General features: G+C 35.0%; 1 protein-coding gene and 1 long non-coding RNA gene across 12 annotated transcripts in view; both read right to left on the bottom strand.

Moving 5' to 3' along the window:
• The window catches only part of WDPCP (WD repeat containing planar cell polarity effector), a 506,774-nt gene that overhangs the window by 16,421 nt on the left and 467,274 nt on the right, over positions 1 to 23,079 (bottom strand). For 10 of the 11 annotated variants that reach the window (XM_082746657.1, XM_082746660.1, XM_082746658.1 and 7 more), the window contains one exon: positions 15,140 to 16,016. The exons of the other annotated variant lie outside the window; for it this stretch is intronic. In XM_082746657.1, the coding sequence (XP_082602783.1) occupies positions 15,966 to 16,016 (51 nt within the window). In that variant the 3' untranslated portion in view covers positions 15,140 to 15,965. Of the gene's footprint in view, positions 1 to 15,139; positions 16,017 to 23,079 lie in introns of those variants that run through there. 11 annotated transcript variants of the gene reach the window in all.
• The window catches only part of LOC309872503, an 857,896-nt gene that overhangs the window by 381,361 nt on the left and 453,456 nt on the right, over positions 1 to 23,079 (bottom strand). The window lies entirely within an intron of this gene.

Here is a 23,079-nt window from a genome sequence, read left to right as displayed (position 1 = left end):
TGGATGAATTATCAAAATATGATACACAAACATGAAACAAGAAACAACTGCTGTTGGAAAAATGACTTACTCAATGCTAGGTTGCCACAGACCTTCAGTTTATAAACAAAACAAAACACCCTTGTAATTTCTGTGAAACCCAGTAAAGCAAAGTGCAATAAAATGAGGTATAACTCTATTTACAGAAGAGTAAAAAGAAATAGATGTTTCAAATTTTATTCTTCAAAAATTTCATGTATTTTAAAAAACATTCTATAATATATAATTTAAATTCAGGGAAAAAATAAATAAGGTTAAAAGGTATCTAATCTGGGGGCATCTGGCTGGCTCAGTTGGTAGAGCATGTAACTCTTGCTCTCAGGGTGAGTTCAAGCCCCATGTTGGGCATAGAGTTTACTTAAAAATAAATAAGTAAAAATAAAGTTATCTAAGATGGATAAAATAAATATAAAGAAGCACTCGAATGCAAATTTAAGAAATATTAAATAAGAGGATAAAAATAAGAGTCTAAAATGGTAAGATAGTAAAAATATTAAGACAGTAATATAAACTTAGAATAACTGCTAAGTTAAAGATTAAAGAACAATGATTAAATATGTTCAAGTGACACAAAGAATAAAATAGTCTTTGTATTTTTTGTAATACAAAGTATTTTTTGTAATTTGTATCTCTTAAGACTAAGGCATTGAAAAAAAAATCACACAAATGTGAAGGAGGTAGGTAGATACTCAAATCTAAACATTAACATCCTAAGATGTTACCAGATTCTGGGTGAGGAAGTTTCACACCTTGAGTGCTTTATTGCAGATTTTTTTTTTTTTTAAATAAGCTCAATGCCCAATGTGATGCTCAAACTCACAGCCCAAAGATCAAAAGTTGCATGCTGCACTGACTGAGCCAACCAGGTGCCCCTTTATTGCAGATTTTTGAGGGTTAAAGGGCAATATCTATTTAATGGTGTCATTTCTCTCATGCTGTTCATATTTGCAAAAGCAGTAGTTCTCAGACATTTTAAAGGAAATTTGAGTTTGTTTCTTTATTCTGTCTTGTTTTTGGAAGTCCTTAATTATTTTGTAAAGCTCTGTGTATGAAATGTTTTCTGAATCATTGTCATAATCAAGGAATGTTTGTTTATGAAAGCAGAAAGCATTCAAAAAGGTTCAAGTAAAACTCTCTTGGAAAGAGTTGGTATCTTAAAGGGCATTTCATTTCATTCAATTGCTGGCAGCCTTTAGGAAACAGCTCTCTGGAACCAGCTGGCTTGTTGACATTTCTCTGCATGTTTGCTTCTCTCTTCTTATTCATTATAAACTGACTTTCCGGCTCACATATTTACTTGCATATGGCCTTATCAAGACCATTTCAAAGTGATAGCCTAAGACCTATAGTCCACATGACTTCTAGCTCTGCATCCCACAATTAAGTGTCTCATCTTCTAATTCCAAATTCCCAGGAGAGAATAATGAATTGCTCAATCAGTTGTGTTCTGGAGTTGGGTTGGGAGTGAAGGGACAGGGTCAAATGGCACAAGGGAACTTTCCCTTCTAGGGTTATGAGCAGGATAGGTTTTCAAAGAAGAGATTAGTGGCATCTCTTGTATATGGCATGAGTAATTTTATTTTTTATATATAGTGTGAATAATTACAGAGTAAAGCAAGGGTTCATCTTTTAGTCTGATAATGCCTTTTACTCTTATGAATTACATGAGCACATCTCTCCTCTCTTAATAGTGGTAACTTCATTAAGTGCCACAAAATGAGAACATGCTGACTTCTAGCTAGTCACCCCTTCAAAAATTTTGTGTATTTAAGATTTAATATCTTTTATATAAAATGTTACCAAGTGAGGACTTTAATTCTGCCTCTTAAAAATTAAATGATTTATTTGACATTTTAAAATAAGGCAATCATTTGATACTTTAGACATTTTTTGACTTTTTTTTTAAAAAAAGATTTTATTTATTTGACACAGAGAGAGAAGTCACAAGTAGGCAGAGCAGCAGACAGAGATAGAGGGGGAAGCAGGCTCCCTGCTGAGCAGGGAACCTGATGCAGGGCTTGATCCCAGGACCCTGAGATCATGACCTGAGCCGAAGGCAGAGGCTTGACCCACTGAGTCACTCAGGTGCCCCGACATTTTTGACATTTTAAAATAAAGTCTATTCATGTTATATAGACATTAAAACTTAATATTTTAGGAAAATCTTACTCTGTGTACATTTCTGGCATCACTTCTTGTATAATTTTAAAATCTGAAATCCTCTTAACATGCAGAATAAATAGATTATGATATACTGAAGGATTAAGCTTTACTGTCTTGTGTCAGATTAATCCCTCATATATAGATCATCATTTGAACTGACAGAAATATGGCTGCAATTCAGCAAAAAAGCTCAATGGATAAATTATTTTATGTGGGATGAATTCTACACTTCTTGACTAGTTGTATAATTCTCCAAATTTAAATAGATCTCACAAACATTTTTCTTAGACTTTCATAGAGATTCATGGAAAAGGTGTCTCTGATGGTTTATGTGGTAAATAGTGCCATTAAATATTCTATTTGGATTTTCCCACTTAATTGAGGTAACTCACTTGGTAAGAATATTTAAAAAAATTTTTACACAGAAGCTGATATTATTTTGAACTTTATCTCATAATACAAGTACAAATTTGCTTTTGAACAAAATAGTTAAATCTATAAAACATTGCTCCACTTGTTTGTTTTTTGGATGAAACAGGTAAAAACTAAATGTACATAGGTGAATATCAAAATGGAGCACAAAAGATAAAAGTAGCTGTTATAGTATGAGGATTGTGGTTTGTAATTAATGGACATACATTTTTAAAATATTTAAAGGAAATTTAAGTAAAGCTTACTTTTTCCCTAATAGGAGATGGTTTTAAAATGATTTTTAAAAAATTTATTAGAAAATTTTATTTATTTGACAGACAGAGAGCACAAGCACGGAGAGCAGCAGTGGGAGAGTGAGAAGCAGGGTCTCTGCTGAGCAGGGAGCTGGATATGGGGCTCGATTGCAGGGCCCAGGGACCATGACCTGAGCTGAAGGTAGACACTTAACTGACTGAGCCACCCAGACACCTCTGAAAATGATTTGTAACTATCCTTTTATGTAAATAGTTGAGTGGTAGAGTAGAAATACTGACTTTAAGTAAAATTATTTATTTATTTATTTTTAAAGATTTTTGTTTTTGCGGGGGAGAGAGAGAGGGAGAGAACGAGCAGGGCGAGTGGCAGGCAGAGGGAGAAGTGGGCTCCCTGCCAAGCAAAGAGCTAGATTAAGGGCTCGATCCCAGGGCCCTGGGATCATGAGCAGAGGTGAAGGCAGCCACTTAACCAACTGAGCCACCCAGGCACCCCAAAACTCTTTTAATAAATACTTTAAAAATAAAAGTTTTTTTGGGCACCTGGGTGACTCAGTCGGTTAAACATCCAACTCTTGATCTCAGCTCCGGTCTTGATTTCAGTGTTGTGAGGTCAGGCCCCCTGTGCATGCCCAGCATGGAGCCCACTTAAAATTAAATAAATAAAATAGCAAAACAATAAAAAAAATAAAAAATGAAAGTTTTAAGGGCATCTGGCTGGCTCAGTTGGAGAGTGTGTGGCTCTTGATCTTTGCGTCATGATTTCAAGCCTTGCACTGGGCATAGAGCTTACTTACAAGTTTTGAGAAACGTATGTAACTCCTGACAATATTTGTAGTCTATATTAGAATAATTGTGAGAGTGGGGTGCTTGGATGGCTCAGTTGACTAAGCATCCAACTCTTGATTTTTGGCTCAGGTCTTGGTCACAGGGCCATGAGATCAAGCCCTGTGTCAGGCTCCATGCTAAGCCTACTTAAGATTCTCTCTCCTCTTCTCTCTCTGCCCCTCTCCTCTCCCTTTCTAAAAAACAAACACACAAAAACAAAAAAAAAACATTGTGAGAAAATTAAGGAATACTGCTTATTTTCTTTGAGAATGGAAGTAGAATATTGAAGTAGATTTTTAGCAGAGCAAAATTAAATCTGGATTCTTTAATTTTTTAGTTTATTTTTATATTTTATTTTTAAGTAGGCTACACAGCGATTATGGCACTTGAACTCTCAACCCTGAGAGCAAGAGTTGTGTGCTATACAGGTTAAGCCAGCCAGGTGTCCCTTTATTTTTAAAAATATTTTATTGTAAGTATATATAGTTCACATACAATGTTACATTAGTTTCAGAGGTATAACATAGTGATTTGACATTTATATACATTATAAAATGCTCACCTTAAGTGTAGTTACCATCTGTCACCACACAGTTATTATAATAGTAATGGACTATATTCCTTATTATGTACATTTCATCACTGTGACTTATTTTATAACTGTTTTGCTCATCTTTCCACACCTCTCCCCTCTAATAATCACCAATTTGTCTTCTGTATTTGAGTCTGTTTTTTGTTTTTTTTTTAAAGATTTTATTTATTTATTTGATAGATCACAAGTAAGCAGAGAGGTGTGTGGTGGTGGGGAGGTAGGGAGGAAGCAGGAAGCGGAAGCAGGCTTCCTGCTGAGCAGAGAGCCCAATGCAGGGCTGGATCCCAGGACCCTGAGATCATGACCTGAGCCAAAGGCAGAGGCTTAACCTACTGAGCAACCCAGGCGCCCCTGTTTCTGTTTTTTTTTTTTTTTAATTGTTTATTTATTTATTTTTTAGATGCCACATATACTGAACCATTTGGTATTTCTCATTCTCCATCTGCCTTCTCTCACTTAGCATAATACCCTCTAGGTCCATTCATGTCACAGAAGGCAAGATTTTCTTTCTTTTTTATGGCTGAGTAATACTCCATGTAGAACTCTTAGATATCTTTTTTATTCATTCCTCTATCTATGGATACTTAGGTGCCTTCTATAACTTGGCACTTATAAATTGTGCCCCAGTAAATGTAGGGGTGAATCTTTTTAAATTAATGTTTTTATTTTCTTTAGGTAAATACCCAGAAGTAGAATTACTAGATCATTATGGTATTTCTGTTTTCAATTGTTTGAGGAATCCTTACTGTTTTCCATAGTGGCTATAGCAGTTTACATTCTTAACAGTGGGCAGGAGGGCTCTTTTCTCCAACTCCTTGATAATACTTATTTCTTGTCATTTGATAATAGCCTTCCTACTGGGGTGAGGTGATATCTCATTGTGGTTTTGATTTATGTTTCCCTGGTGATTAATGATGAACATCTTTTTATATGTCTGTTCCATCTGTATGTCTTTGAAAAAATGTTAATTCAAATGATCTCTGCCCATTTTTTAAACTGGGTTGTTTGGTTTTTTGGTGGTGTTTTCTGAGTTCCTTATATATTTTAGATATTATCTCTTAATTGGATATATCATTTGCAAATCTCTTCTCCCAGTCAGTAGGTTACCTTTTTGATTTGTTGGTTTCCTTCACTGTGTAAAAGCTTTTTAGTTGATCTAGTCCTAGTTATTTATTTATTTGTTTAGAGTAAGAGAGAGTAAGCGAGAAGGGGAGAGAAGGGGAAGGGAGAAAATCCCAAGCAGGTTTCATGTCCAGCATGGAGCCTGACAGATGGCTTGCTCTCTTAACCCCGAGACCATGACCTGAGCCAAAATCAAGAGTCAGATGTTTAACTGACTGAGCCATTCAGGTGCCCCTATTTTTGTTTAAAAAAAAAATTATTTACTGGGTGCTTGGGTGGCCCAGTTGATTAAGCAATTGCCTTCAGCCCAGGTCATAAACCAGGAGTGCTGCGATTGAGCCCTACGTTGGGCTCCCCCTGCTCATCAGGGAGACTGCTTCTCCTTCTCCCTCTGCCTGCCACTCTCTCTCTCTCTCTCTGTCAAATGAATAAATAAAGTCTTTAAAAATTTTTACTTTGCTTTTGTTGTCCATGTCTGAGGGGTCAGATCCAAAAACATTGCTGACAACTGTCCATGAGTTTACTGCACACGTTTTCTTCTAGGACTTTTATGGTTTCAGTCTTGTATGTAGATGTTTAATCTATTTTGAGTTTATTTTTGTGTATGGAATAAGAGCATGGCTGTTTAATTCTTTTGCATGTAAATGTTCAGTTTTCCCACTCCTACTATTAAGGAGATTGTCTTTTCCTCATTGTCTATTTTTGCCTTTGCCTCCTTTGTCATAGATTAATTGACCACATAAATATGAGTTTATTTCTGGGCTGTTTGTTCTCTTCCACCAATCTGTTTCTGTTTTTATGCCAGTACCATATTGTTTTGATTACCATAGTATAGTTGTATATGTCAAACCATTCTATATATATAGTATGGTTTGAAATCTGGGATTATGAAACCTCTGACTTTGTTCTTCCTTCTTGAGATTATTTTTGCTATTTGAGATCTTTTGTGGTTCCATACAAATTTCAGGATTATTTGCTCTAGTTCTATGAAAAATACTATTGGTATTTTGATAGGGATTGCATTTGGGTAGTATGGACATTTTAACATTTAATATTATTCTTTTAATCCATGAGCATGGAATATTTTTCCATTTCTTTGTGTCATTTTCAGTTCATTTATCAGTATTTTATATTTTTAGGGTTTTTTTCATCATTGTAAAGTGTACTCTTAAATCCACATCCCCTATTTCCCCTTTGGTAACCATCTGGTAACCAACCTCTCCTCTGGTAATCATCTGTTTATAGTTAAGAGACTCTTTCTTGATTTGTCTTTTTTTTCTTTGCTCATTTGTTTTGTCCCAGTTTCTATTTAAATTTTAGTTAGTTAACATATAAAGTAATATTGGTTTCAGGAGTAGAATTTAGTGATTCATCATTTACATATAATACCCAGTGCTCATTACTATAAGTGCCCTCCTTATATCCATCACCCATTTAGCTCATCCCTCCCACCCACCTCCCTCCATCAACCCTTAATTTGTTCTCTATAATTAAGAATCTGTTATGGTTTGCTTCCCTCTTTTTTCCCCTTCTCTTACATTTATCTGTTATCTGTATCTATCTGTTATCTATATTTATCATGACCCTGGCCAAAACTAAGTGGGACGCTCAACTGACTGTGCCACCCAGGTGCCTCCAGTTTGGCTATTTTAAATCCTCCAGCAATAAACCCAGGGGAGCATATATCCTTTTGGATTAGTGTTTTTGTATTTTGGGGATAAATATTCAGTAGTGTGATTCCTGAATCATAGGGTAGTTCTATTTTTTAACTTTTTGAGGAACTCCATGCTGTTTTCCACAATGGCTGCACCAATTTTCATTCCTGCCAACACTGCATGAAGGTTCCTTTTCCTCTACATCCTTGCCAACACTTGTTGTTTCTCTTATTTTTGATTTTAGCCATTCTGACAGATGTGAGGTGATAGCTCATTGTGCTTTTGATTTGCATTTCCCTTAAGATGAGTGATGTTGAGCATCTTTTCATGTGTCTGCTGGTGTCTGTAGGTCTTCTTTGGAGAAATGTCTGCTTATGTCTTCTGCCCATTTTTAAATTGTATTATTTGTTTTGGGAGTGTTGAGTTGTATCAGTTCTTTAGATATTTTGGATGCTAATCTTTTATTACATATGTCATTTGCAGATATCTTCTACTCATTAGTTTACCTTTTTGTTTTGTTTGTTTTCTTCACTCTGCAGAAACTTTTTATTTTGATGAAGTCCCAGTTGTTTTTATTTCCCTTGTCTCAGGAGACAGATCTTAAAAAATGTTGTAATGACTGATGTCAGAGAGATTACTACCTGTGCTCTTTTCAAGGATTTTTATGGTTTCAGGTCTCATATATATGTCCTTAGTCCATTTTGGGTTTATTTTTGTGTATAGTAAAACAAAGTGGTTCAGTTTCATTCTTTTTCATGTTGCTGTCCAGTTTTCCCAGCACCCATTTGTTGAAGAGACTGTCTTTTTCACATCGTATATTCATTCCTCCTTTGTCGATTGACTATGTAATTGGGGGTTTATTTCTGAGTTTGTTTTTTTATTCTATTCCATTGATCTATGTGTCTCTTTTTATGCCAGTACCATACTGTTTTAATTGCTGCCACTTTGTAATATAATTTGGAATCTTGGAGTGTGATACATCTAGTTTTTGTTTTTCAAGGTTTCTTTGGCTATTTTAGGATCTTTGTGGTTCTATACAAATTTTAGGATTGTTCTAGTTCTGTGAAAAATGTTATTGGTATTTTGGTAGGAATTGCATTTAATCTGGAAATATTTTTGGTAGTTTAGCCATTTTAGCAATATTTGTTCTTCTAACCCATGAGTGTGAAATGCTTTCCTTTTGTGTGTGTGTGTGTGTGTGTGTGTGTGTGTGTAAGTGTGTCTTCTTCAGTTTCTTTTAGTACTTTTTTATAGTTTTCGAAGAATAGGTCTTTGATCTTGTTAAGATACTGTTTTTGATCATTGTAAATGGGATTGTTTTCTTAACTCCACTTTCTGCTGCTTCATTTTTAATACATAGGAATGCAACAGATTTTCATATGTTGGTTTTTTATCCTGCAACTTTACTGAACTCATTTGTCAGTTCTAGTAGTTTTTTGATGGAGTTTCTAGGGTTTTCTATATATAGTCTCATGTCATCTGCAAATAGAGTTTTACTTCTTTACCAAACTGGGATGACTTTTTTTCTTTATGTTGTGTAATCATTGTGACTAGGGCTTCTAGTACTGTGTTGAATAAAAGTGATGAAAGTAGATATTCTTATCTGGTTCCTGACTTTAGGGGAAAAGCCCTCAATTTTTTACCATTGAATATAATGTTGGCTATGGGTTTTTCATATAAGGGCTTTATTCTGTTTTCTTCCATTTGCATAGTGTATCTCTTTCTGTCATTTTGCTTTCAGGTTGTATGTATCTTTTGATCTAGAGTGAGTGTCTTGGGACTTCTGGGTGGCTCAGTCAGAACTCTTGATCTTAGGCTAAGTCTCAGTCTCAGGGTGGTGAGTTGGTGAGTTCAAGCCCAATATTGGGTTTCACGCTGAGCAAGGAGCCTACTTAAAAAAATATAATGACAGTGTGTCTTTTGTAGACAGCATATAGATTGGTCTTTTAAAAATTTTTTATTAATCCATTCAGTCTCTTTATTTCTTTTGATTGGAGACCTTAGTCCATTTACATTTAAAATGATTACTGGTGGTTATGAACTTATTGCCATTTTGTTAAATCTGTCCTGGTTCTTTTTGTAGTTCTCTGTTCATTCTTTTTTGCTCTCTTTCCTTATGGTTAGATGGCTTTAGTGTTATGCTTGGCTTTCTTTCCTTATATTTTCTTGTGTCTGTGTTACAGGTTTTTGGTCATGGTTACTGTGATGTTCATATATAACCTCCTGTGTATATAGTAGTCCATTTTAAGTTGATGACCACCTGTGTTTGAACACATCCTAAAAGCACATTTTTACTTCCCCTTCCACCTTTTAGGTGTATGATATCATATTTATATCTTTATTTTGTACGTCTCAACTAATTTTTAAACTAATTTTGGTAGACATAATTGATTTTACTACCTGTCTTTTAAACTTTGTACTGAAATTATAAATGATTGCTATGTTTATTATATGTTTGCTTTTACTAGTGAGATACTTTTCCTTTCATAATGTTCTTATTTTTGGTTATGGCCTTTCCTTTTCTGATTAAAGAAGGGTCTTTAACATTTTTTTATGGTTTAGTGGTGATGAACTTCTTTAACTTTTGTTTGTCTAGGAAATGCTATGTTGCTCCTTCAATTCTGAATGATAAACTTGCAGGTGGAGTATTCTTGGTTGTAGGTTTTTTTTCCTTTCAGCACCTTGAATATATCATGCCACTCTTCTCTGGCTGGAAAAGTTTCTGCTGAGAAATCAGCTGATAACCACATGGGGTATCGCTTCTATGTAACTAATTGCTTTTCTCTTACTGCTTTTAGATTCTCCTTTTTTCTTAATTTTTGGCATTATAATTATTATGTGTGTTAGTGTGGACCTTCTTGGTTCATCTTGTTTAGGTCTCTGTGTTTTCTGGATCTAGATGTTTGTTTCTTTCCCCAGGTTAGGGACGTTTTCATCTGTTATTTCTTCAAATAACTTTTCTACCTCTTTACCTCTTTCTTCTCCTTCTGGGACACCCATAATGTGAATGTTAGTATGCTTGATGTTGTCCCAGAGGTCGCTTACTCTATCTTCATTTTTAAAATTCTTTTCTCTTTTTGCTGTTCGTCTTGGACGATTTTCACTACTTTGTCTTCCAGATCATTAATCTGTCCCTATGCATCCTCTATCTGCTTTCAATTCCCTCCAGTATGTTTTCATTTCAGTTACTTTATTCTTTAGCTCTTATTTTTTTTTTCAATATTTTATATCTTTGTTGATGTTCTCACTGAATTAATCCGCTCTTCTCTTAAATTTGGTGAGCATCTTTATGAACACTACTTCGAACTCTTTATCAGTAGGTTCATTTTGTTCAGTTCTTTTTCTGGAGTTTGTCCTGTTATATTTTTAAAACTGTTCTTTTTTAAATATTGTCTAACTCTGTGTGTTTGTTTCTTTTTATTTGGTAGATCAGCTATGTCTCCTGGCCTTGAAAATAGTGACCTTATGTGCAAGATGTCTGTGGGGCCCAGTATGGTAACCCACTGGTTACCAGAATCAGGTGCTTCAGAAATGTCTCCTGTGTGAGGTGCATGCATCCACCCATTATGATTGAGTCACAAGTTTTACGGGCATTCTGGTGGCGGATCTGGGGGCTGGCTCCCAGACTGGCTGACTGCAATGACTGGGTGTGAATACTGCCAGCACAATGGTGAGCGGGCCTATTACCTGGCACAGATGGTGAAGAAGCCTGGCTGCTGCTGCTGAGGGCATGCTTGTTGGTGGGATTAGCCTGTGGTATAGCTAGCTGACAGGCTCTGCTATAACTGTTGTGGACTTGCTGGTGAGTGGTGCTGGACCCTCTTAATGGGGCAAAAGACATTTTGGAGGGATACCTGTTGAGGTGGGCCTATAGGGTTGGGTGGGTTTTTGGGGGGAATGTTGGGGCTGGGAAAGTACTGCTAGCAAGTTAGATAGAGATTGTCAGTACTGTCTTCTACCAATGTTGGGCTAGCTAGGCTGAAGTGGGTCAAGAATAATGGTACACATCAGCAATTCCATACTGATCCCTGCACCTCTAGCACATACCCTAAAGTTATTAAAAAATGCCCTTCATGTAGAGCCCAGGTGCCTTTTTTTTAAGATTTTATTCATTCATTTGAGAGAGAGAGAGAGACAGAGAGAGTACAACCACGGGGAGAGGCAGAGGGAGAGGGAAAAGCAGACACCCTGTTGAGCTGGGCCCTCGCATGGGGCTTAATCCCAGGACCTGGAGATCATGACCTGAGCCAAAGACACTTAACCATCTGAACCACCCAGGTGCCCCAGCCCAGGTGCTTTTTGAGTGCTTGCTCCTGTGCTGGGTGTTAGAGCAAATGTTATAGTGTGCTGGTTCTTTAAGAGTGAAATCTCAGTTTCATAGCCCTCTGGTTCTTCTGGAGTCAGGCTCATTTTCAAAGCTACTGCTTAAGCCCTGCTGATTTTCAAAGCCAGATGTTATGTGGGCATGTCCTCCCAGCACAGTTCCCCAGGGTGGGGAACATACCTAATGGTGGGGGACTTGGGTCCTCCTGCTCCTCAGGGACAACCTCTACACTTTTGATATCCCACTTGCTTGTGGGTCACTACACCAGGGTTTTGATTCCCAGCCACATCTCTGGCCCTCCTAACCCCCACCCACACTTTTTTTTTTTTTAAAGATTTTATTTATTTATTTGACAGAGATCACAAGTAAGCAGAGAGACAGACAGAGAGGAAGGAAAGCAGGCTCCCTGCTGAGCAGAGAGCCTGATGTGGGGCTCCATCCCAGGACCCTGAGATCATGACCTGAGCCAAAGGCAGAGGCTTTAACCCACTGAGCCACCCATGCACCTCCTCCTACCCCTCTTGATGTGTGTTTTTTTTTTTTTTCCTTTACATCTTTAGCTGTGGAAGAGCTAGTCTGTTAGTCTTTAGGTCATTTTCAGATTGAGTTACGCTATATCTAGTTGCAGCCTTGATGTATTCATGGAAGGAGGTGAGTTCAGGATTCTCCTACTTAACCATCTTCCCAAATTCTCCAAAATGTAAGTTTTTTAAAGAATTGTGTTTTAATTCCCATGAATTTTTAAAAAAGCAAACTGATGTTATTTGAAGATTATACTTTAGGTTATTGAAATTTAGAAAAATCTTCTTCTGAAATTTAGCTCTTCTTTGGCATTATTTTAAGGAGATAACCAATCTCAGTGTACTTCTATCAGAGCAGAGCCTTCAAGGTCATATAATAAGGTAAACCTGTATGTTACATACATACATATATATGTATATTTTATATTTTATGTATACTTATATATAATTTAGATATATAATTTGAATTTATATGTGTGTATGTATGTATGTGTATATATATATATATATATATATATATTTTTTTTTTTTTTTTTAAAGTAGGTTTCATGCTGAGCTCATGACCCTGAGATGAAGACCTGAGCTATGATCAAGAGTTAGACACTTAATTGACTGAGCCACTCAGGTACCCTGTTATATGCATATTTAAAACAATTTTTATTTTATTTTATTTATTTGACAGAGATCACAAGTAGGCAGAGAGGCAGGCAGAGAGAGAGAGAGAGGAGGAAGCAGGCTTCCTGTTGAGCAGAGAGCCCGATGTGGGACTCGATCCCAGGACCCTGAGATCATGACCCGAGCCGAAGGCAGCAGCTTAACCCACTGAGCCACCCAGGCGCCCTAAAAATTTTGATAAAATACATATAAACATAAAATTTATCATCTTAATCAGTTTGAAGTGTACAGTTCAGTAGTGTTAGTATATTCACATTGTTGTGAATAATGCTTCTATAAATATGGGTATATAAATATTTGGATCCCTACTTTATATTCTTTTGGCTATATGCCAGAAGTGAAATTGCTGGATGGCAATTTTATTTTTAATTCTTCGAGGAACCACTGTATGTTTTCCATAGCAGTGGTAGCATTTTATATTACAGTCAAGAGTTCACAGGGTTCCAGTTTTCTATATCCTTGCCGACATTTTTCTTTTTTTCTTTTTTAGTAATAACCATTCTAATGTGGTTAAGTGGTATCTCATCCCTAGTTTTGATTTGCATCTCCCTAATAATTAATGATGTTGCCTATCTTTTCATGTGATTACTGGCCATTTATATATTACCTTTGGAGAAATGTCTCTTCAGGTTCTTTCCCCATTTTTAATAGGGCTGTTTGTTTTTGTGGTTGTTGTAGGAGTTCTTACCAGATACATGATTTGTAAATATTTTCTCCAATCCTGTAGGTTACTTTCTCACTCTGTTGATAGTATCTTTTGAGTTACAGAGTTTTAAATACTGATATTGTTCAGTTTAATCTATTTTTACTTTTGTTGTCTGTACTTTTGGTGTCATATCCAAGAAATCACTGCTAAATCCAATGTAATGAACTTTGTCCCCATATTTCCTTCTAAGAGTTTTATTATATAAATTAAGTCTTAATGTTCAGGTCTTCAATCCATTTTGAGTAAAATTTTTTGTCTGGTGCAAGATAAGGTTCAACCTCATTCATTGGCATGTGGATACCCCATTTTCCCAGCCCATTTGTTGAAAAGATTGTTCTTTTTCCCATTGAATGGTCATAGTACTCTTGTTGAAAATCAAAATCATTTGATTACATATGTGAGGGTTTATTTGTGAGCTTACCATTCTATTCCATTGGTCTGTGTGTCTGTTTTTATATACTTTAAAATATACAATTAATAAAGTTTAGAATATGGTGTTACTTGTAAATTTGATAATTCTTATTTTTACTATTGTGTAGATATTCAGAAAAAAAGTATAATATTAGTTAGGATTATTTGGCTTTTTAATGAACCCAAACCATTAAGAGATAGGGATTTTAAACAGTTTATTCCAGTAAAAGGCACAGTGTCAAACTTAATATGAGTTAATATGGAAATTATTGGAGATGAAGAATAGAAAATCTTATAGATCCATTCCTGAGTGAGAAACTGAACCTCTCAGTGCTACCTAGTTGTCCTTGTCTGTGCCACTATTTTCACTTTAGAGCTGTGGTGGTAGCAGAGCAGGAAGATTAATTTATTGGAATAATTAGTAAACACCCTCGGGTTCACAGCATTGGGAAAACACAACATTTATAGATGGATGTTGTCAAGGATCTTTTGTATAATGTATTCTTTTACTGTCTAGACTTGGTTTCATATATATTTAATTTTTCCAGAGGCATGTGAAGGGGGGGGAAATGGGCAATTTATCTAAGAATTAAAATTGCTTAGTTTTCATTTAGGTAACTGGGAAACTTAACGTCATTATAATTATGTAGGACAAAATAGTTGTATTTATATGTATATTTTATCTTAATGTCTCATTTAAATTTTCACTTTTTTTGCATTGACTATATCTATTTAGCATAGACTATATCTACTCAAATAGGACCTAGAAATAAAACTGAACTTTTCTACCAGTCTCTCACATCGTTGTAGAAGACAGTGGTGAAATGAATAAAAGGATATGGTAGATCAGGAAATGTGGTTTATATTTTTGGTTAATGACTATTTATTAGAAAATCTGGAGAAAATGTTTGCAATCTTGAAAGAACTGTCTTTCTCAATACAATTTTTTCATTAAAAACATTAGTTAACTTTTGATTATTGTGATAAAGAAGGATGGGGATGATAAAATGAAAATTTGCTGGTAACTCTACATCTCTTTTTAGTATGGCTCACATACCATGTATTACTAAATCTTTTCCAGAGCAATAGCAAACTGAAAAATCTAATTTGAGTTTTACTTCCTTTTATCGTCATACCGTCTGGTAGAAGTACAGATGAATAGGAAGCAGGGAGAAAAACCTGAAGTATAAAAGCCTTCAATCTAACTTTTAACTATAACTTTTAAGTACATAATTTACTTCATGTATGACATTTGAAAAAGATGCTGATTATTATACACATTTACTGTTGTAAAATATATGCTGTCTGTTAATGAATTGGTATCAAGAACTGTGAAGGTTTTAAGATTTTTACCCTCTTTGTAAGCTAAGAAGTTAACAAGCAACAGTTTCATGCTGGTAGAAGACATGAGACTCCAGAGTCAGAAACAAAAGACAGTTTATTATTCATAGTAATAGGAACTGGAGTGTCAGCCTTTGGTGGGGGCATTGTTTCCAAAGCCCTTTTCCAAAGCCCATTCCCACAGGGTGATATAAAGAGGGTCAGATGATACCTGCACACTCAGTGGATAGGATCACTGAGCTTGGGAACTTTAAATCTTTTCAAATGGATGGGGAGCCTGGTTGGCTTGGTCAGTGGAGCATGTCACTCTTGATCTTGGGGTGGTGAGTTTGGGCCCAATGTTAGGCGTAACTACTTAGCAATAAAATCTTTACCAAAAAAGAAAATAAAGCTTTTCCACTGGGCAGTAAGCATGCCTGCCCTATGGGCCAGGGATGGTATCTGGCCCCCAGGGACATTCTTTCCCTCATAGCAATAATTCAACAGATCCATAGACAGTTGTCTCCCAATAATGGGAAATTTTTGCTTAATAAATATCTTATTCATTATGCAAATTAATGTAAACAAGATCACAAGAAATGTTTAAAATACTTGGAGAACCAGGTTTAAATATTTTACTTTTTAAGCACTAATGTACAATTTAAGAAACTGAAAATTTTACATTATTGAAAATAAATTAAGGACTTTTACTTAGGATCACTGCTGTTATGCTACATGGTTTTGAAACTAATAAAAGTTCACTTTGAGAATATTCTGAATTTAAAACTCTTAACTAATTCATACTATCTTTTTTCTTTTTAATCTGTACAGGGAGATTCTAATCTGTATTAGGCCATGAAAAAGTTTAGATGTGAAAAATAAAGTTTTTTTTTTTTTTTAAGTAAAAATAAAGTTTTTTTTATTGTCTACACCAAACCAAAGTGAACCATTCTAAGAGAACCACCATCTCCGGTTTCCTGAAAGCAAACAAACAAAAACAATTAAAATCATGTTTAAGTAGAGTACAAATAATTGACTTATATTTATAACTTTAATATTTTAATTTAAATATCAGAAAACAGTGAAACAAAATAAAATGCACTAAATATATGTACATAAGAGAATTGTGTATTTTTCTTACTGTTAAAATATTGATATAGTGTTAATAGAAGTCAGTAAAGAGAAATAACATGAAGCATAACAGGCAAAGAAGGAAGGACAGGATATTAGTTGAGATTTCGAAGCACGTGAAGGCTCCTGCAGTGAAAAGTTGCAAACTAGGGGTCATCATTTGTAATTCTACCTATTACTAATTTGATTTTACGATACTGTCTGTTTTCAAAACTCCATAAAGAACTTATTTCTTCATTTTGGTATTTTATTGAGTATTTGATAGTGGTTCTTGAGGTAATGTTTCATAGAAAAGATTAGGTTTTTCTAAGCCCTTCATTAAATTTCATGAAGCTGCAAAGAGATCCAAAGACTTCGTCTATTTCCATTTTTTAACTTTTTTTCACTCCCTCCCCCAGTCCCATTAAGTATACAAACAAAGAATTTTATGGTAGGATTCTGAAATTGGAGGATGTTTAAACATAACGCCAAAGGTGAATGATATTATTTGGAAAACAGTACAGTGAGGACATTTTGAAAGTTTGGAGATAACCTACTTAGACTTGAAAGGTAAAGGAGCAGGGGGTCCCTGGATGGCTCAGTTGTTAAGTGTCTGCCTTTGGTTTAGGTCATAATCCCAGGGTCCTGGGATTGAGGCCCACATCAGGCTCCCTGGTCAGCGGGAGGCTTGTGTTCCCTCTTTCTCTGTCTTTCCTTGCCAAATAAATAAGTAAAATCTTAAAAAAAAAAAGAAAAAGAAAGAAAGAAAGGTAAAGGGGAACAGTAGGAATGGTAGTTTGTACTTTAACATTTCATAATTGGAGACATTTCTTTTATGTAAAAAATTTCAAGTTTTTCCTGAATTATATTTGAAAGTTCTTTTTAGTAAGAGAAGCCTTTTGGAAATTTGTCATGTCTAGAAGAAAACAGGTATGGGATTGGCAAGTAAGAGGAACATGTATGTATGCATGTGCCTCTGGATCCTGATGTACACAAAATTAAAAAAAAAACCCAACCTGGAAAAACAGGTAACAAGAAGAATGAGTAATTTAATATTGCCCTGAGGCATGTGTGTGTGTGCTGGCAAGTTCAGGGGTTTTAGGTAGCTTTGAATTTTAAAACAAAAAACACTGAAAGCACCAGCATTTTAAAAAAAACATTAAGTTCCAATTCTTGGCTTATAAGCTACTATATAAAAAATCTATCGTGTACATCAGTAGAATGGTCATCAAGAAACCTGGATTTAGCTTTTGGTCTTATTTACTAATTGGCAGAGATCCTAGGTAAATTATTTTATTTTTCTAATATCTGGTTATAATTGTTAGAAGGCCAGATTTTGCATATTCGAAGTATCTGGTTCAGCCATCTTCTTGATGTATATATAGTTAAGAATTACATTTTAAAAAGTAGGAATCTTAGAATTAACTTCTCAAGAATCTCCCAGGACTCAAAAAAAAAAAAAAAAAGTCTTTGAAGAGTTTCCTTAAAAATTCAGCCTATTTTTAAAAGTCTTACTTCAGGGCATTTCCAGGATTTCCATGATAAATGTGTTTCGTGCTACATAACATTGACTTGTACCTTACTGAACTTAGAGGATTATTTTGATGATTAATGAAATAATGTATTTTGCATACTTATTTATTATTTAAAATAGAGTATATTAATTAAATAGAATTTGGAACTCAGAAAAGTAGAAAAATTTACCCATATTCTCACCAGTCATATAGAACTGTTTACTGAGTATTTGCTTCTAGTCTTTTTTTACCACGTTTTCTTTTTTTAAATATAGTTGAAATATTACATACACAATTCTATATATTTTAGAGGGTTTTGCCTCACTTTGCACACTTTTTTCAATGCTCCCACAGTCTTTGTTTTTAATGGCTAAATTTTGTTCCATTAAATACTAGAGCTTTATTTAACTATTCCTTAATTTTTGTTTATATTTATATGGTTCCTAATTTCCTCTTTTTAAAATAATAACTCAGTGATAGACATTCCTTTTTTTTGTGACAGACATTATTAGACATGAAATTTTTTCTGTGTTCAGGATTATTTTCTTGGCATAGAGTTGCAGAAATAGAATTACTGGTGCAAAGCTTAGGAGATATTAGGCCTCTGGATAAACACTGTAGAACTGGTAGTTTTGCTTTGTTTCTTTCCTGGTTTGGGAGGAGGTTATTTTCTTTGGTAATAGGAAGTAGGGTTTCAGTGGAGATGATCTTCATCTTATTATGTGCTGAGATTGTGCTTACCCTTGACTGAATGTTTACATGTTAATTCCTGTAATAATTTACTGCAACAAAAGGGTTTTCCCCAGACCCTTGTTTGATTTCGACATACAGTTATGTGCATTTTTCTAAGCCACACCCTATTGCTGTTACCTAATGTTGGGAGATGGCAGGTCACTCTCTTTTAAATGTACATAGACTTCCTAAGACAAATTCTGTAGACAAGATAACTTGTTCTGTAGACAAGTTAAGCTTTGCTTTGCTACAGACTGGATTTTGACCTGTTCCTCACTTAATACAAATATCTTTTTTTTTTTTAATATTAAGTGATCATCTCATTATTTTATATTGTTTCCCTTCATGGTCTCATTCAGCATTTCTGGTTTGGTTCACCAGTAATTAAATCCCAGAAGTACACTATTTTAGAGATAGAAGCAAGTTTCCTAATTTGCAGTCCTTTCATTTTATAGATGAGGAAACCAAGGCTTATACAGTTTAAGTGTTTGATCCAAAGTTACTCATTCAGTGGCAGAACTGGGGTTAGAATTTAGTCATTTCTCTGTGAGGTGCTTTTTTCCACAGTAACAGGGAACATGCTACTTTATGATTAACTCCTATGATTGCCTTTACTTGGTATTTAAGGCTCTTGTTTACAGGCTTGCCAGTGTGAGAGTAGATGCTTTATTTTCTTACTTAATTTTTTTCAAGAGTTATTTATTTTAGAGAGCAAGTACACACGTGTGTTGTGGAGAAGCAGACAGAGGAGAGGATCTTTGAGCAGACTCCCTACTGAACATGGGCCCCCTCACCCCTGCCTCCATGCAGGGCTCCATTACGCTACCCATGAGATCATGACCTGAGCTGAAACCAAGTCAGTGACTTAAACTGACTGAGCCATCCAGGTGCCCCCAGGAGATGCTTTCTTGCCCAGTCAAGTTGTCCAGTTACTCAAGTTTCACTGTTGACTTTAACTCTGGTTCTTGCATATTTTATATCATACAGGGATTTTCTTTTAATCAGTATTCCAGAGTTTTGGTCCTTGATGCTTTTTCTAGAAAACGAAATCTTAAATTGACAATCTAGCCGTTGCCAAAGGTTGGCTTGAGACTTCTGATATTTATGAAAGACAGGCTAATAGATAGGCTAACTATCTAATTTTCCAACCTGCTCTGTTAAGTAAACCAGTAGTAAGTAAACTTGTCCTTTCACCTTTCCACAGAACTGCCTTCAGTGAATTGTGATTCAGTGTAATTTGTTTTTATAGAAGGCTTATAATGAAAATATCTATGTGAATAGGACTTCTTTTTCAAAACTCTACTTGAAGACATGTATAGTTTTCTAACACAGGCATTCTTTAGTGTGGAACCAGTGCTGAAAAAACATTTCCATCCAGTTGAATTTACTATTTGCATACTTTAAACTATTAAGTCAGTAAAGACAATAGTAATGAATGGTGTTTTGGAGTTTATAAAATGTTTCCACATTACCTAATTTGACATAGCAGTCTTGGAATGCTACTAAATATAACTATTCCCATTTTACAGTTTAGGAAATAGGTATAAAGAGGTTGTAACTCTGAGGAAGTAGTGGAACAAAACTGGAACTGAGATAGTTTGCCCATTAATCCTGCATTCTTTCTTTTTTAAAAAGATTTTATTTAAGTTCAGTTGAATTAGTACATACTATAGTATTTGTTTCAGGGGTAGAATTTAATGATTCATCAGTTGCATATAACACTCAATGCTCATTACATCAAACACCCTCCTTAAAGCCCATCACCCAATTACCCTATTGCCCCACCCGTATCCCCTCCAGGGAAACTCAGTTTGTTTTGTATTCCTTCTATTATACTATGGTACCTCTCAAAGTAAACCTATTTCCCTTTTTTGCTTTAGCCTTCCCAAATTCAGAGCTAAACTCTGTTTTAATTTGTATGTAACACCCCAGATATTCAATACCTCCTCTTACTTTATAAGTTTTAATTGATTTTTGCTTTATGTAATTGTATTTTCGGTATTATATATAAAATAATTTCGTGATTTCTGCCCCAAATCTTTCAGAAAGTAGAGAGGTCATAAATACTAAGATAAATTGGTTTATATCTATGAAGAATGATCACTGTATTATGGCTGTGTTGGTACTTCTGTTTTCTCTCTAATGGTTTATCTAAATCTTTGCTTTAGGCACTATGTTGATACACTTAAAAACATTTTTAAAAAATTTTTCTTTGGATGAAAGATGTAAGTATGAGACTAGCACTTACCATATCTCAACAAATATTTGAAGATGTTGTCATCAAGTAGATTAATAAGCTTTATGATAGTAGTATCAATGAACAGAAAACTTGCTATTTTTATCACACATTTAGAAATTGCATACTTAAACTTCAGTTATAGAAGATGCTCTTTACTAAAGTGGGTAATTGTCAATATGTAAATATATTGATATATATGTGCAAATATGTATGTATATATACATATGTATGTATATTATATGTAAATATATGTATATATTACATATAAATAAAAATGTAAGTATATGAATATATGTATGCATGTATATACATTTATATTACACGTAAATGTATATGTAAATGTGTGTGTGTATATATATCCCCAGTATTTACATATTGACAATATAGAGACACACACAAATACACTTTCTGTTTTACTCTCTTCTGGCTGGAATCAACCTTTCTGGGTGATAGAAGGGCCAAAAGAGCAACATAAACAGCAGATTGGTGTATCTGTCATAATTCCACATTAAAAGAATGAGTTTCTGGCATTTCTAAGTCTAAGATTTTTTTCCAGACAGTATGCCAATGAGTAGTACAGGCCAGACAGTATAGGTATATGACTATATGATTTAGTGCCTATTTGTCTATGACTGAAGTTGGTGGTAGGGAACAAGAGATATGCTCCATACCTAGAAGTGTATTCCAACATGCAAGCCCAAGTTAACTTCTCTCAAATTTGTCTTAAAGTTTAATGGAGAACTCAAATTCTTTTCATCAGCTTTTGTCAGTACAAATCCTTCCCAAAATCTTCCCAGGAGCCAGCTAGACCTCTAGTGGTTTCTTTCTTTATTTTTTTAAAATTGTGGTGAAATGTGCATTGTAAAATTTGTCATTTTAACCATTCAAGAATTTTCGTATTTGTTTTTTCTTCACTGTGGTTGACTCTTAACTGTATCTCAGTTAAACTGTATCTCAGCTGTTTAAATGTGTTTCTTAAAATAGTTCTGGAGAAAGTGGGTAAGAATCTTCTTAAAGTGTACAATATCTATCAAAGGACAGTCTACTAAATTGCAGGGCATCTGAGGCTAGTAATATAACTGTGAAGATGATCTATAAACTTTAAAAGTAAGGAGGAGTTAAGCAGTTGTGGAATTGCCTTCTTTTTGTTTTCAGAAAGACTAATTGGTCTTCAGATGGTAGTTACTTCAAGTTAAGACATGGAACACAATTCCTTTTTCAGGTTTTTCACAAAAGAGAATGTGAATAAGGAAATCTGAAGAACAAACTTTTTCTTAAAAAGTTGTAAATAGGCACTAATATATACTACTTGAGAAAAATGGAGCTACTGTAGTAACAAAGCTTTTGACAGCGAGCTGATTCAAAGCATCATAAAACTTTACACCCTGGATCTCTCTATATATTACCCAGCAGATTCTATCCAAAGAATTTTCTTAGAATTGAAGTACATATTCTGATAAGGCCTGAAACTAAGTTATGGTTAAAATAAGTAAGGATTAAGTATAGTGCCACTCCTTACTTTAACCAGAAAATAGCTTGAGGCCTAAGCAGAATATGAACTTTAAGTGTTTGGGTAAAAGACCTCTGGGGACTGATGAAGCTAGATAAGCTATAATAATATTGGTGTAATATATGTTATTTTTTTAAAGATGTATTTATTTTAGAGCACATAAGCAGGAGGAGGGGCAAAGGGAGAGGGAGAAAATCTCAAGCAGACTCCCTGCTGAACCCAGATCCCGACGCGGGGCTTGATCTTACCATCCTGAGATCATGACCTGAGCCAAAATCAAGAGTTGGCCATTTAACTGACTGAACCAGGCATATTAGGTAACGGAGAGTCTTACATACCATAATAAGTAGCTTAGACTTTATCATATGGCGTTTTAGTCAGGGGAATGATAGGTAGATCACTCTCACAGCTTTGTGGAGGTGAGATTTGAGGTAGTGGTGGCAGTGGGGGGAGGGAGAAACTAAAGATGAGGATATTAATCAGGAAGTAGTATTCCAGGTTGAGATGATTAAAACCTGAATTATAGGGATGCCTGGGTGGCTCACTCGGTTGAGCTGCTGCCTTTGGCTTGGGTCATGATCCTGGGGTCCTGCATCGGGCTCCTTGCTTAGTGGGGAGCCTGCTTCTCTATCTGCCTCTGCCTGCCACTCTGCCTGCTTATGCTCGCTTGCACTCTCTCTTTCTCTCTTTCTCTCTCTGACAAATAAATAAAATCTTAAAAAAAAAAAATCAACCTGAATTATAGTGGGGCTAGACTCTAGAAATATTTAAGAGCAATAATCAATAAAACTTGATGATTAGCTTTAATAGTTGTGAGTAGGTTATAGGGAATCAAGAGTGACAAATACCATATAAGAGGAGTAGATTTGGGTCTGGAGGGTAAAACAATGAGTTTGGTTTTGGATACATTATGTCTCAGATACGTTAAAGTAACC

Source organism: Mustela nivalis (assembly GCF_964662115.1).
Source record: "Mustela nivalis genome assembly, chromosome: 8".
Classification (NCBI taxonomy): domain Eukaryota; kingdom Metazoa; phylum Chordata; class Mammalia; order Carnivora; family Mustelidae; genus Mustela; species Mustela nivalis.
This window is presented reverse-complemented; position numbering and strand designations above follow the sequence as displayed.